This window comes from Tachysurus vachellii, chromosome 2 (assembly GCF_030014155.1).
Source record: "Tachysurus vachellii isolate PV-2020 chromosome 2, HZAU_Pvac_v1, whole genome shotgun sequence".
NCBI lineage: Eukaryota > Metazoa > Chordata > Actinopteri > Siluriformes > Bagridae > Tachysurus > Tachysurus vachellii.
In genome coordinates this window covers 37,577,335-37,593,256 of record NC_083461.1, presented here as the reverse complement: position 1 = coordinate 37,593,256, position 15,922 = coordinate 37,577,335, and the positions used below count along the sequence as shown (strand labels likewise).

Below are 15,922 nucleotides of genomic sequence, written 5' to 3'. Positions count from 1 at the left end.
AATTTTAGGGTATGAAACTGACACTGTGAAGTCCCTTGAATCAGGAAGGCTTTAATGCAGTGACTTACAGTATGACCTTACATAGTCACAAGCAATACTGAAGTCCTGCTATGTTTCTGCTATGTTCAAACTCTATTTCCTGTTGTATTTTAACACATGCAACAGACCACATGTGTGATCAATGTGGGTGTAAAACTGAAACTTTTGTGAAGACTCTTAAATCAGGAAAGCTTTAAGCAGTGATATGTCTTTACTGTATATAGTCATGATTATTTGCTCTGTACTCATTCATGGCTCATTCATTTTGTGCAGGTCACCCATTGTTTCAGAACTAAACAATATAAGTTTAAAACCAAAAGAAAGTGCTTTTTTTAGTCAAATATCTAATAATAAATAAATAAATCACATGATTTCCAATTTAGCATTATGCGGCTGTTTATGAGTTTTTGCGCATGCTCACTTAGGTTTACACCAAGCTTTGTGTAGTAGTAGTAGTAGCCTTTATTGTCACTGGTCACAGGTACCAGCGAAATTAGCCATCAACCTGCCCATACATACAATACATACAATACAAGGGGAGGACAGGACAGGAAGACAGGGGATTGAGAAGAGATACAGCATAACATGAGGGAAGGGAGGAGAAAAAAAACAACAACCCCCAGACTATCCTCCGGTGGGGAGTACAGTGTGGGAACAAGAAAAAAACACCTCAGCAACATAAGCACATAAACAGTACGCCATAAACACATGACTTGCAACAGGGGAGGGGAGTGGGGGGTGGAGGTAATCCAGCACAGGCAAGCAGCCATCAGGTCCTGCGGCCTTTCGGCGCTGGTCACAGACCCGCTTGTCAGACTGGCGGTACAAAGCGGCGAAGGCGTGGGATGGGGGGTGGGGGGTGAGTGCATATCTTTATATATGTATGTGTGTGTGTGTGTGTATGTATGTAAGTGTAGGCCTGGAGAGTCGTTGCTCCCGGCATCAAATCTTGGTGTGCCTCAGTCCGCAAGATTGTCATAGCGATACACAGCAAATTGCCATGGAGACAACCTTGATTAGTCCCAAAGAGAGTCAACAATCAGCAGGTGTCTGTAGAAGTGGGGGGAGGAACGCAAGAGCGTCTCGCTGCAGTGCTCTGCCGGGGGAATTGTTGTTCCAACAGCGGCCTTGGCCGAGGCCAGTGCTGGTTGAGAGGAGCCGAAAGCAGATAAGATTGGGATTGTTTAGTCTTGGGGCGAGTAGACGCATTCCAATTTACACGACTACACTCTTAGTCCATTCTGGTCTCCATATCGATCCGATTTTCTTTCCAAAGCAGTGAGCTTCTCCATGATGTTACCCATAATGCGGTTATTAGTCCCAGCCTCAGTGCTGACCGCTCTGCCCACTGCATCGATCATGACGGACAGCTTTGGGAGATTTTGAACAGCTGTTACCGTTTTCTGATTCTCTCGATAAACCAGGGCAATGCCTAATCCAATCAGCAGAACTCCTGTTATCAGTCGTCGAGAAGATGGTGTCAATTGCATTGAGAGACCAGTTTATCAAATCCATGATATTTTAGTTTGGAGAGCAGTGCGGAGAGAGTCTCTCAAAGTATAAGACAGTAGACGAGACGAAAGAAGCAAAGCAGGGAAAGTAGAGGGGAGGAGAGGGAGAGAAAATGCGACCGCCTTCGTTGAGAGCACAGAGAAGTGTGCGTGTGTGTGCAAGTGTGTTTGTGTGCATGTGTGTATGAGTGACTTATACATTCTGTTAGTCAAGGTCTCTGGAAAACAAGTTAGATTATCTCAGGACCAGGATAAATTTCCAGAGGGACATTTCGGACTGTGACCTCTTCTGGTTCCATGGATGAACCCAGCGGTACCAGACCGCACAATCCAGCCAGCCCAGTTTTTCTCAGGTTACTGCACTGACAGAACAATTGAGTCGGAAAAAATCAAGGGGAGTTGTAATGTGTCTGATGGTAAACAACAACAAGTGCAACATTACATACATTGTACCTACTGTATTACACACTCCTGCTCACCCATCCTGGAGTTCCAGACCATGAAATGTCAGCCTTTCTACCTTCCTCGGATATTCAGCTTGATTATATTCAGACATTGTGGTGAGGGATTTTAACGGTGCCAAACTCAAATGTGTAGTGCCATATTTTAACCAGCAAATCACCTGCCCCACTAGGGGCGAGAGGACACTGGACCACTGCTAAACTGAGTTTAAAGACAGTTACAAGGCACAATCACAAACACTGGTTGGGAAATGCCAATATTTACCTCATGCCTAGGTATAAACCAAGGCTGAAACAGAAAGCTCCGGTTCAGAGGTAGGTCACATGCTGGATAAACCGCTCTGCTGGACTCTGGATGATGCAGATAGGGTCGTGTTTAATCCCAGCTCTGATGACATCAAAGTTTTTCAGGAACATTTGTTGAATTTATTGGGAAACTAGTGGATGAAACACCTAACAAAAAAATATCCTGTTCTACAGCAAATAACATGGGGCTGGCTCCAGGATCATATCCCACAGATATCCTGAACTGACAAGGAACTCACCACTTGGTCACCACACTGCCACAGCCAATGCCACAAACCTTGCCTGAAGTTCATTGTATTGTTGTAAAAAGCCTACATACAGTTTGTAAGTAAAATTGTTTAATTTGAGTAAACCTTTTGGGTAGCAAACTTTACATTTACCATACATTCTTATCCAGAGAAACTTACATTTGTCTCATTTATACAGCTGAGCAATTGAGGGCTAAGGGTCTTGCTAAGGGACCCAGGAGTGACAGATTGGTGGCCTTGGGATTTGAACTCAGGACCTTCAGATCAGTAGTCCAACACCTTAACCACTGAGCTCTCACGTCCCAAAAGCAGAACATAACAGCAACATACAGTCACTTAGGCAGTGTGTCTTCAGTCAATCTGAATGTAGTTTTAGACGATTATATATCAGTACAAGTGAGTTTATTAGGACTGATAACTACAGCAGTGAAAGATCAGTATTACTGTAAAGAGAAGAATGGCGATCCAGATCCCAGAGAGCTGGAAGCTTCCAGCAGTCTATGAGCTCAGGTAAAATATATTCACACTCAGTGTGCATTTTGAAATTTGCTTAAATGAATTTAAATGTTACATTTAAATTATAAATTACATTCATTTTTACATACGGGTTTTCCTGGACAGACTGCAAAACGATGAACGTCTTGGCCACAGTAGAAGCAGAGCTGGTGATGTAGGTGCTGCTGGTGCTCCTCCTGAGAGATACGAGTATGTCCAATCTGCCTGGGTTCAGGCACTTCGGAGGTGAAAGGGCTTGGCAATGGCTGGGCGCGTGTGGACTGGTTGTGGAGCATGTTGTCCAGGCAAATGGCCAGCGTAATATACTGAGACAGGGAGACGTTCTCACCCTGACATGCGAGTTTGGCCTGAAGAGTGGGTAAAAGTCCTTCCCTGAACATAACCTTTAAAGCCGAATCATTCCACCCGTTTTGAGCGGCTAGGGTGCGGAATTTTACCGCATGGTCTGCAGCTGAATTAAGTGCTCTGGCACAGGCGGATAATCTGAACAGCGACAGAATGTCCCCAAGCTGGCTACTCAAGGACCTCACAGATTTAATGGCCAAAGTGTGAGTTTAGGACGAACGCACCTGCATGGCCTCGTCCCAGACTGTTGCGGCTGAATGCAGAACTTTCCATATAAGAAGATTCATCGGGAAAGCACACTTGGTAGTGTTATCCCAGTAGGCATCTGGCTGGTGGTTGAAAAATACCTCACCCTGGTGAAGAAATCCTTTACATTGGTCGGCAGAGCCATCAAAATTTACCTGAAAGTGGAAACCGGAAGTGAAGTTGTGCGAACCGGAGGTTGATATTCCGGTGATGGCTCCCTCTCGTTAGTTGGATGGGGTCCTTGACGATGTTCTTACTGAGTATATAACCAAATTGCTTGAATTAAATATGTGGCATTGAAATAATTGTACACTGATCCATTAATAAATTCTGTTTCAGGTACTGACCTGAGGGGAAACCAAATGATTCAGGTGGTGAGGACTGTGCTGATATTTTCGGCAAAATAAGGCAGATTTTTCAAGAAAATAAGATCTGGAATGAGAAAGTTATGTTTACTAATTAAGTATTGTGAAATGATACAATATTCAAAAATTAAGCTGTGTTTATTGAGTAGTTCAGTTCAGGTTTTATTATAAGAAAAACAAGAAAGGCAAACTGTAAAATAATTATGATTTTATATATGTTGATGTTCTCTTGCATCAAAATCAACTGTGTTGTGTCTCATAATATTTGTTTCCTTTTAGTCTACTTTTTGTCCTATACTTTGGAGAAGAGCATTAAAACGTCTTCTGTTTAATGCATCTTAGCTTACGTTTTGTTCGCTTCTTTTCATTACATAGCACATATATATATATTTATATAAGTCATAGGGGTAAAGTCATATTTATTCCTCATATAGTATAACCCCTAAGCATTTAAATATTTAAATCTGAATGGGAACATGCTTCAGTTGCAATTTGTTTATTAAAAATAATTTTTTTGAAATTTTGAAGCTCAGTGCAACCAATTGGTACTCTCATTGTATCTGAGGTTGCCACACTCCACACAGTGCTAACAAAGAATGGGTCACTGAATGATCTGGAGGTGTTTATAGACCTCTTTAAGTGTGCTGCAGAATCATAGGCCTGAGCCTCAGGGATTTCCCCTTGGACAATGTCTTCGTTCTACAAGAATACTCAATGGTCAGCAAAATGAGCCTAATGCTGCACTCTCCCACCCCTATTTTTCTTGATTTTTAAGGTGATGCAGAACAGAAAGGTCCTACAAACTTCCAAAGGGTTTTTCCAATTTGACTTATTATATACCGGCAAAAGTCCTTACAGCGTCCTAGATGTCTTTTGGGCAAATTGGAAGGAACTACCTTCTACACACTACAATTCCCATTGATTTTTTTTGACTCAATTGTTCTATACAGTAACCTGAGGAAAACTGGGGTGGCTGTATTGTGCGGTCAGGTACCGCGGGGTTCAGCCATGGAACCAGAAGAGGCTGCAGTCCCAAATGTCCTTCTGGAAATTTAATCTGGTCCTGAGATCATCTAACTTGTTTTCCAGAGACCTTGGCTAACAGGACGATACGCAGGGGATCAGAGTGTGTGCTTGCCTCAGCCTGTTCTTGACACCAGCTTGGGGCCACGTTGAGTCCTGGTTTAGAAATTGAAATAAGTGTTATCAAAAACAAATTTTATTTTAATTGCATCAAAATAGTGACAGTGTGATCAACATAACACTAAGGTGACCAGAAAATACAGACACAAACCCAGTGACAGTTCAGGCAAAATAGCATGACGTGACCTTGAAAATCATTTTCACCGTTAATTCCTATATAAAATCTATAAGTCACTCACACATGCACACACACACACACAGCTTGGTGTAAACCTACAGTAAGTGAGTATGCCCAGAAACTCAAACAGCTGTATAATGCTAAACTGGATATCACGTCATTCCAGTTTTTAATTAAAAAAAGAAAAAATAAATTATATATATATATATATATATATATATATATATATATATATATATATATATATATATATATATATTTTAGATGTTTGATTAAAGAAATACCACTTTGATTACTTTTGAACTTATATTGGTTAGTTCTGAAACAATGGGCAACATACACAAAATGAGTGAGCCATGAATAAGTACAGAGCAAATAATCATGATTTTAATTTAAGAGTCTTCAAAATGTGTCAGTTTTACACCCACATTGATCACACATGTGGTTTGTTGCAGGTGTTGAATACAACAGGAAATAGAGATTGAACATAGCAGAAAGATAAAAAAATCCCATAGGCAGCGTGTCTTTGGACAGCCACTCTGAGTGTAATTGTAGACGATTATATACCGGTACAAGAGAATTTATAAGGACTCATAACTACAGCAGTAAAAGATCAGGATTACTGTAAAGAGAAGAATGGATATGAGTGAGGAGATTTATCAAAATGTAGAAGTAGCAGCAGACTATGGAGCTGATTTCAGTGACCGCGAGCAATCATATGTTTCTGTGAATGAAGACAATTTACAGACCCAGAGGACTGGAAGCTTCAAGCCACCTGAGAGCTCAGGTAAAATAAATCACTTAGAAATAAGTGTATACATAACTTTAATATAATATCTATTTTATTTATTTGTATAAAATATAAACTTCTATTAAAAAAGATCTGTTAAGTTGAACTAAATGCATCTGTTTATTGTTTTAAAAGACACTGTGTTATTTGAACTGACAGCAACAACCACATACAGTACAGTTACACACACATACACAACGCATGCACACATACACAGACACAAATAGCATATGACTAACACAAACAAGCAGCCGTATGATTAACAGTAGGGTTTTTCATACAATGTGACTGTTTTATACAATTGTGATCATAAATGTATGAAAACTTTATATGCATTGTCACAGTGTAAGATGAGGTTAAGGCACTGTGACTTAACCACAGACACAACTTTTTATCTACTATCATTTATTAGGCAATATATGCACAAAGACACACACACAAAGATTGCAAACACTCACCAGTTTCCATTTTCCTGAACCAAACCTGTGCAATATACAACCAGGGAATTTAATACACTTACCATGCTGAGCAGCCACTTTTGTGTGACATCACATGAGTGACCAGTTCATGCCTGTATGAAAATGTGTTGTTTTGGTGTTTAAAGTCTTAATGGTGGTTGGACATGTGTGTTGAATTGTCTGTTTGTGTTTATTTATTTTCATTAATGTATATTTTGTTGCCAATGATTGTTGTCAATGTCCCTATAGTCAGAGGAGAAACCCCCTACCAATTTCAGAATGGTTAGATCCAGGGGTGGGACTAAGAGTATAAAATGGCTCCCACACAGTCAGTCGGGGTGGGTTATTGTAGGAGTTTTTGTTTGTAGAGGGTATACATAGTAAATTAGTGATGGTGAAGTGAAGCTTTCAACCCAACTGTATTGTAAAGAGGTTCATTACTCAAAGCTTTTCAAATCAGAGCTCGATGAGGACCTCTGCTGGTGAAAGCACCAGAATGTTCCACAACCAAACGTATTAATTTTAGAAGCAAAAATTAATGGATTGACAAATTATGGATAGATTAATAAATAAATTAATCAATATTTTAAATACATGACCAAAGCATGTTCCATTGCATATGCATGGTAACTCCAAACAAAAATGTAATAAAGATAACTTTTTGTACTATTTGTATGCAGCACAGCTGCAAATGCTTTGGTAATACAGATGTACAGTTTTTGTCATGCCAATAAAGCACACTTACTGTAAATTGAAATAGAGAGAGAGAGAGAGAGAGAGAGAGAGAGACTGTATTCCTATTTTGACAATAATAAAATAACAGCAGCACTTTTAAACCACTTAATTATTGTAATAATTAAAACTGAAACATTGATTCATTCATCTTCTACCGCTTATCCGAACTACCTCGGGTCACGGGGAGCCTGTGCCTATCTCAGGCGTCATTGGGTATCAAGGCAGGATACACCCTGGACGGCGTGCCAACCCATCACAGGACACACACACACACACACACACACACACACTATGGACAATTTTCCAGAGATGCCAATCAACCTACCATGCATGTCTTTGGACCGGGGGAGGAAACCGGAGTACCTGGAGGAAACCCCCGAGGCATGGGGAGAACATGCAAACTCCACACACACAAGGTGGAGGCGGGAATCGAACCCCGACCCTGGAGGTGTGAGGCGAACGTGCTAACCACTAAGCCACCGTGCCCCCCTAAAACTGAAACAATTGAATAAAATTAAAAGTAGGCTTTAACCTTGGCTGTTGGCTACATCTTGGACAGAAGATCTGTCTCAAAAGTATACAGTGTGAACCATTTAAAAAAAGATCATGGTTTTAAGGTGCACAAAAGGCTTTTCTTGCATTTCTATATTTTTCAACTTATTACTACTATCCAATAAATATATATATGACAAAATATACGACATTAAATGTTACACTGAATCATATAATTGCCCAATGATGAGTGAAGTTATAAATATAGGCTTCACAACAAAACCATATATATCCACCTTATTGGGCGAAATCAAATGAAAGTGTTCCCACATTTCAGAACGCGATCTTTTTGTAACAGGCTCCATTGACAACTCGCAACAATAAGCTCTCCTAACTCCGTGTAACGCAATACTCCAATACAACACAAGGGGGCGCTGCGTGTCGCGTACAATTTTAAACCTTTGAATCAGATAACGAAGCAGTCACGTGGGTGTGTGTGAAACGAAGCGTCGGACGTCATTGGTCACGTGATTTTGCCAGAACGAATACAATACATACAATACGATACAAAGCTTCAATGAAAATCGGTTCATTTTTTTGACACACGCCTCGGAGCTTCGGTGTCACTGGTAACATCACTATAGTAAATGCTGTTTTCTGGCTGATGTTGTTCAGGTCAATCGATTTAGCTGAACTAGCTTGTAAATGTTTTGTATATAGGCTAAATTTTGTACAGTTTTATTTTTCTTTTTGCATTATTTTATTACTTTCACTGTGTGTTGGGGTTTGTTACCACGTGTGTGCACTAATAAATCACCCTTCAACTGACTCCAAGAGGCTTCTGTGTCACATTTGCCTCCTATCCCCCTGGTCAAATCCTAACATACATATATGGACTTTTGCATGCCAGAGGTTTTTGCTGAGCCCTATCCTGACCGTCAGACAGGCCACTAAATTAAGATCAAGATGACACTTGATTAAACTAACCAGAATAACCATGGGTGGCACCTGTCCTGGGGTCTGTAGCCTTTTCTATCTTGCCTGTTCTAAAATGAAGTGAGCTAGAGTAAACCGGGTGAACTGAGACAAACAAAAAAACAAGGACAATAAACAGCTAGCAAGGCTATCAAAGGTATCCTTTCAGGGCTTCTTGGTGCTTATCAACAGTAGGCTTTATTCTTGTTTTAGATTGGTCCATTTGTCCACCTATGGCTTATATACGTATACATATTTAGAGATGCACGGATCAACTCAAACGTCACCCGAATCCGCTGCTTCAAATAAATCATCCGCCCACCACCCACCCCCACCATAATTTTCTCTGACTAACAGTTATTCTAAATCTTAGTTTTCAGCATGCTGATATGGTCAATAGATGATTCTTAAACATCACATTTGGTGCATAATACGCTGAACAGATGCTGTTAAATGACCATTTATTTATTTATTTATTTATTTATTAATGAATGAAACAAAAGGTTCTTCTTTGGCCACATTAAGCTACATTTTATTAATAGCATAAACACCAGGCTTTACTTCCTTTACTTCCTGAAATGTCACCCTTTCTGTCAACTTACCGAACAGGTGAACGCACATAAACAAACACAAATAACATTTTCTTAGCCTGAGCACTGACTGGATATCGGCTATTAGTGCCTAATCTTTTCAAGGTATAATTCAGAATAATTCAGAATATTTTATCTTTTATAAAATTTACATTTTTCTGTTGCTTGTGAGGTCCGTTCTGCGTTCTGGTTTACGGGCTCACCTGTCACATCACCTTTTGTCTGTCTTTTGGATTCAACATATCCAGTGATTTAAATCTGGGACAGAGAAAGGTGGTGAGTTAGGAGCATCTTCTCATTAAGCAGGTTGGATGTTCGAGAACAGAGAAGGAGTAGCTATGATGGATATCCAAACTTGGGCTCACAGTGTCTTTTAAATTTAAAAAAAAAAGAGAAACACCATGTTAATTGTTTGGTATCTTTCTCCTTTAGCCTGTTGCTTTGCCTGGTCTCAAATAGTTTGGCGATGAGGTATGACAGTCTCAGCGTCAACAGTGCCACACTTGGCTCAGATGTTTATTAGTGTTTGGGCCTTGGAGGAATCCTTTTCCAGAGACAACATCAAAGAGGTGTATATCTAGGCAGCACAGGTCCACACATGCATTTACGAACTTGGATTTAACTTCCAGTGCTAATTTTTTGCTGTCCCGACAGGTGTAATTCCTTAAGGTGTTTGTCTGACTTAACAAGCACACAAATGATGTACCATGTTTGAGGTACCAGACTTGTGGCTGTCATACACACATACCGCTTCACAGCCGTTGCATATTACATACCCTGCACTCGCTAATCACTTCGCTAAAACTTTCCCACACGGTACTTTTCTTTCCTCCATTTTGTTTTGTTTCAGACTCTGCAACTAAGTGCCTGTCTGCCTGATGAAAAATGCATTTAAAACAAGTTCATATTTAGAGTATGTAGTTAATATTTGCATCATTAATGATGCATCCACCTGCGTCACCCAACCAAAATTAATCAAAATGTAATTTTATAATATGTAACCCACCATATATATATATATATATATATATATATATATATATATATATATATATATATATATGTATATATATATATATATATACGTATATATATATATATACGTATATATATATATATATATACGTATATATATATATATATATATATATATATATATATATATATATATATATATAAATAACTATATATATGGACTGCCCCTTTCCTTTTTTGGGCTGTTGTTTTAAAATTGTGATACTATAAAAAAAAATTACAAATAAATGATCTGTTTAAAGTCTGCTGATTTTTTCATTCCTCTGTTGTGAATGTGAAAATTATTTGTAAACGCTCACATCACTGTGGCCATTCTCCACTAGGAGGAGAAACTACAAGGAGCAGAAGATGTTACAGACTGACTGCACTGTGTCTGCTGCTGCTGTGTGTTCTCCTGCTGACTGCCATCACAGTGCTGTGGATCAAATTTAACAGCCTTATTAAAGAAAAAGCCAAGTTGGAGACCAGTCACAACACCTTGACTGAAGAGAAAGAGAAGTTTCATACCAGATACAACAACCTGACTGAAGAGAGAGAGAAGTTACAGACCAGATACAACGCCCTGACTGAAGAGAAAGACCAGTTACAGAGCAGATACAACACCCTGACTGAAGAGAAAGACCAGTTGCAGACCAGATACAACACCCTGACTGAAGAGAAAGAGAAGTTACAGACCAGATACAACACCCTGACTGAAGAGAAAGACCAGTTACAGAGGGATAAAGAGGAGCTCCAGATGATTTATAAACCGGGTGAATAATACTACCATGATACAGTACCTTAATAATTCAGTTATTTAATAGTTAGCTAATTTCATTCCAAAAGTGTCTAAAATCAGTCATGGAGCTTATATACACCCCCTGTGCAACATGATTGACATATTGTATAATTGCATAAAGGTTGTGATGTTCTCAATGAAGTGGCCAGTGATGGTATACAGTACATGTGTTAATATCATGTGTGTATGAAAACTGGCTAAAATACAAGGAAATGTGACTGACCTCCAGTAACCTGCCAGTAAACAGTCATATTTTAATAATCTAAGATTGTAAGATTGTTACAAAATAATAACACAGTGATGAAGTCTTTTCTAATTAAACTGACTGTACTTTTTACTTAATGTTGAGACTGTTTTTTTCTTCTACATTTTTTATTGAAATGGTCTGGATCCAGTATGGATATATTTCAACTCCAGTGTTTACTACATCTCTAATAAAGAGAAGAACTGGGCTGATAGCAGAGAGTACTGTAGACGGAAGGAAGCAGACCTGGTGATCATAAACAACGAAGAAGAACAGGTGAGAGAGAGAGAGAGGGAGAGGGAGAGAGAGAGAGAGAGTGAGAGAGAACTGAGCTTCTGTGTTCATATTGTGTTGTTATAGTTCTTGTTATAGACAATTCCTAGAGAGAAAAATAATTTAATATTGTATGTTTTCTTAATTCCAGGAGTTTATCATGACACATCTGGGCAACAGACATGCTTGGATTGGTCTAAGTGACACAGATGCAGAGGGCAGTTGGAAATGGGTGGATACTACACATCTGACCACTGCGTAAGAGACTTGTATTTATTGTGTTTATTCCCAAATATCTTAGAATATTAGAAGTAGCTGACAGTTTACTGCTGACTGGTAATTTTATACAAGCTTGGACTAAATGGACAAAAATCAGATAATTCCCTTTTATATTCTCATCACAATCGAAATGTGTGAAATTAAACATACTTGTACAATGATCTGTTTTTAAATCTCTGCTTTACAGGTACTGGCAAAGTGGGGAACCGAATAATATAGGCGATGAGGACTGTGTAGAGATTTTTGGTAATCAACTAAAGGGCTGGAATGATCTTCGATGCTCAATGAAAATGTTATGGATCTGTGAGATATTGTTAGCTATTAATTAGAGTAAAAGGTGGAACATTCATTCATTCATTCATTCATTCATTTCTACCGCTTATCTGAACTACCTCGGGTCACGGGGAGCCTGTGCCTATCTCAGGCGTCATCGCTCATCGAGGCAGGATACACCCTTGATGGAGTAAGGTGGAACATGTAAAATGTTATTTACAAATCAAGCTAAATTTTTTACATACTTTAGTTTGGGTTTTATTCTATGCAATGCTTAAACGATAGTTAAAATTTTTTTAAAGATGCTTTTATTGCATGTGTAACGGCATCCACAACACCTTCCCCTCCTTGCCACCAGGGACACTCGGTTAATGGACTTAATTTCCACACCCTCGTCACATATGCTTCATGAAGTACTGATCTTTTTTGATTTCTTTGTTTTGACCAAGTTTCGGTTATTTCAATTTTGCACTGTTTGATTCTGTCTCTCTGATTTGTTTGCCATGCTGATTGCTATCCTGGTTATCGAACTCTGCCTGTTTCTTGTTATTCTCTTTTTGTTTTGGATTGTATGCTCATGTTTTTTTTAATTAAAGTTTTATTAATTTCTTATTACAACAACAAAACAACAACAGAGCCAATTAGTCAGCACACACATCATACATTCAAACATATTAATAACAATATAACAACAATGCACTTTTAATAAGAGAGTGACTGTGGAAAGGCAAAGGGCAAATCAAAACAGGTCAGGGTTGGGGTCTCGCTTGTTCAAGTAAATCCCACAAAGTGGATACTCATGTTTTTTAATAAAACTATGCATGAGGATTCTACTCCTGCTTTGGCTTCTGTCTTATAGAACAGTTTGCTTAACTTGAACCCAGCAGAGTTTCACCAGCTTCAAGCCGCCTTAGCGCATCAAGGTAAAATTTTGCCAGCAACTTACCTCTCTTCAAACTGCAAATGAGCAACTGCTGAATGCCATTAAAGGACAGGGCACTTAAAATGTGAAAAAACACCCAGTATTTAACTAAAACAGAAAGGTTCTACACAGTGACTCTTTTTTTTTTTTTGACCTCAACATGGATCTGATATTTCTTATTTTACAACTAAGCCTGTGGTTAGTGGTTTGGTGTTTCCCTTATCTCTAGAAAGATCTCATAAGAAAGTCTCATGGAGTATTTTTGTCTTGTTATTTCTCTAAAATAAATAAAGCTTGTTTAGCATTTATTTATTTAGCTTTTAGCATTTAGCATAACTTTAACATTTATTTAGTCTGCATTAATATACTGTTTTTGAATGACATATATTACTTCTACATTGGCTGTTGATCAGTTGTGGTAAACGCAGCATCTATTTTTAGTGTGGTTATTCACACTTCCCCCTTAAACATCTTAAATGTTTCCAACTTCTACTCTGCTTAGAGGTCAGAAATTCTCTACCTCTAACACAATATAATATAGCATATACTTAATGTACGATAATATATACATCTCTTCAACATTTCTTTTTTTTTATCTCCCTATATTTTCTCAACATTTAACCTTTCTCCTTTCTAATTTTTCTTAACAGTAATTTATTGAAAATTGGGATGAGGGACTTTCTACCAGTAGAAGTGAAATTCAGTGAAATTTCCACACCTTAAGGCAAATAACACGGAATTTGTGTCAGGTGCAAGAAGGTCAAATCCGGCTGTACATAACAGGGTTAACTAGCTACCAGAGTTTGTACCTGGAGATAAAGGGCTCATTTTGTTACTCACATTAAGCTCAAAATTGATCACCTCAGAATGTTTCCTTGGTTTTGGTGACAGTAATTCCGGAGCTGGGACTGGATTTGAAAAATTGTGGCTTGATCAAATCATTCAAACATGTCACTTTACCCTCAAATAAAAAGTACGGCTCTTATTTGATTTCTTTGTTTTGACCACGTTTCTGTTATTTCAATTTTGCGCTGTTTGATTCTGTATTTCTGATTTGTTTACCATGCTGATTGCTATCCTGGTTGTCGAACTCTGCTGTTTCTTGTTAAACTTTTCATCTCACGTTTTGGATTGTAGGCTTATGTTTTTAAATAAACTACACATGTGTATTCTACTCCTGCTTCGGCTTCTGCCTTGCAGAATACTTTGCTTAACTTGACTCCAGCAGAGTTTCACCAGCTTAAAGCCATCTTAGCACATCTAGGTGAAATTTTGGCTTTTTGACACCAGCAACTTACCTCACTTACATCACTTACCTCAAACTGCAAATGAGTTTGACAAGTGACAAGTCACTTCCCCATTCTAGTTTATAGCTCTGACCATCAGGCTGGATAATCTCATGTGTAACCAACCATCCACCAAAACCCCCATGCACCCACTCATGAAACATCAGTATCTGGTCAGTATTTGCCTCAGGAAGTGCAACACATCTCCTTCCCATAGAGTTGATTAGGTTGTTGATTGCGGGCTGTGGAATGTTGGTCCTCTCCTTTTCAGTGGCTGTGCAAAGTTGCTGGATATTGGCAAGAACTGGAACATGTTGTTGTATATGCCGATCAAGAGCATCCCAAACATGCTCAATGGGTGACATGTCCAGTGAGTATGCTGACAATGCAAGAACTGTGATGTTTTTAGCTTCCAGGAATTGTGTACAGATCCTTGCAACATTATCAAGCTGCAACTTGAGGTGATGGTCGTGGATGAATGGCACAACAATGGGCCTCAAATGCACCTGTGTTTGTTGTCAATAACATACACCTGCCCATACCATAACCCCACTGCCACCATGGGCCACTCAATGAACAACGTTGACATCAGCAATCCGTTCACCCACATGATGCTGTCTGCCATCTGCCCTATACAGTGAAAACCAGAATTCAATCGTGAAGAGAACACCTCATCAAAGTACCAGACACCATCAAATGTGAGCATTTGCCCACTCAAGTCGGTTACGAAGATAAACTGCAGTCAAGACCCCAATGAGCATGCAGACGAGCATGCAGACGAGCATGCAGATGAGCATCCCTGAAACGGTTTCTGACAGTTTGTGCAGAAATTCTTTGGTTATGCAAATCGGTTGTTACAGCAGCTGTCCACGTGGCTGGTCTGCACACTCCCTCAAAACTTGCGACATCTGTGGCATTGTGCTGTGTGACAAAAACTGCACATTTAAGAATTTAATTAAATCTTATTGAATCTTATTCATGCAGAGCTGGAATCTTATTAAATCTTATTGAATCTTATTCATGCAGAGCTGAAGATTCAATGCAGATTCCAGCTCTGCATTGAATCTTTTTCATCACCAACTGGCCCTTGACCTCAATTTTCCAACTTTCCTCTCTCAAGATTACCACTGTAAATAACAAACCAATTGGGGATGGTTACATAATCCATCAGACTGTTACTCTGGAACATCGACTATTCGATGTTGAAACCACACCTGCCACTACTGTGTCATACCACAACCATGGAAAGCCCAGCCACCCACAAAACTATTAATGTTCCTTTGGAATACTACAACTTAATGGAGGTCTTCAATCAAGAGCCAACAAGCTACCACCACACCAGACATTTAATTTTGCTATTGCTTATCCTTTATCCATACCAGAGACCCAAGCCATGGAAAATTACATCTGATGACAAATTACCAATGATGACTT

At 39.0% G+C, this 15,922-nt stretch overlaps 1 protein-coding gene across 1 annotated transcript; it reads left to right on the top strand.

Moving 5' to 3' along the window:
- Positions 1–5,944: 5,944 nt before the first annotated feature.
- On the top strand, positions 5,945–15,129 carry LOC132858443 (C-type lectin domain family 4 member M-like). The gene is made up of 6 exons (XM_060888785.1): positions 5,945–6,145; positions 10,757–11,160; positions 11,621–11,731; positions 11,880–11,986; positions 12,195–12,310; positions 14,918–15,129. The coding sequence occupies exons 1-6, from the start codon at positions 5,995–5,997 to the stop codon at positions 15,127–15,129; spliced, it is 1,101 nt and encodes a 366-aa protein (XP_060744768.1). The 5' UTR covers positions 5,945–5,994.
- Positions 15,130–15,922: the final 793 nt, after the last annotated feature.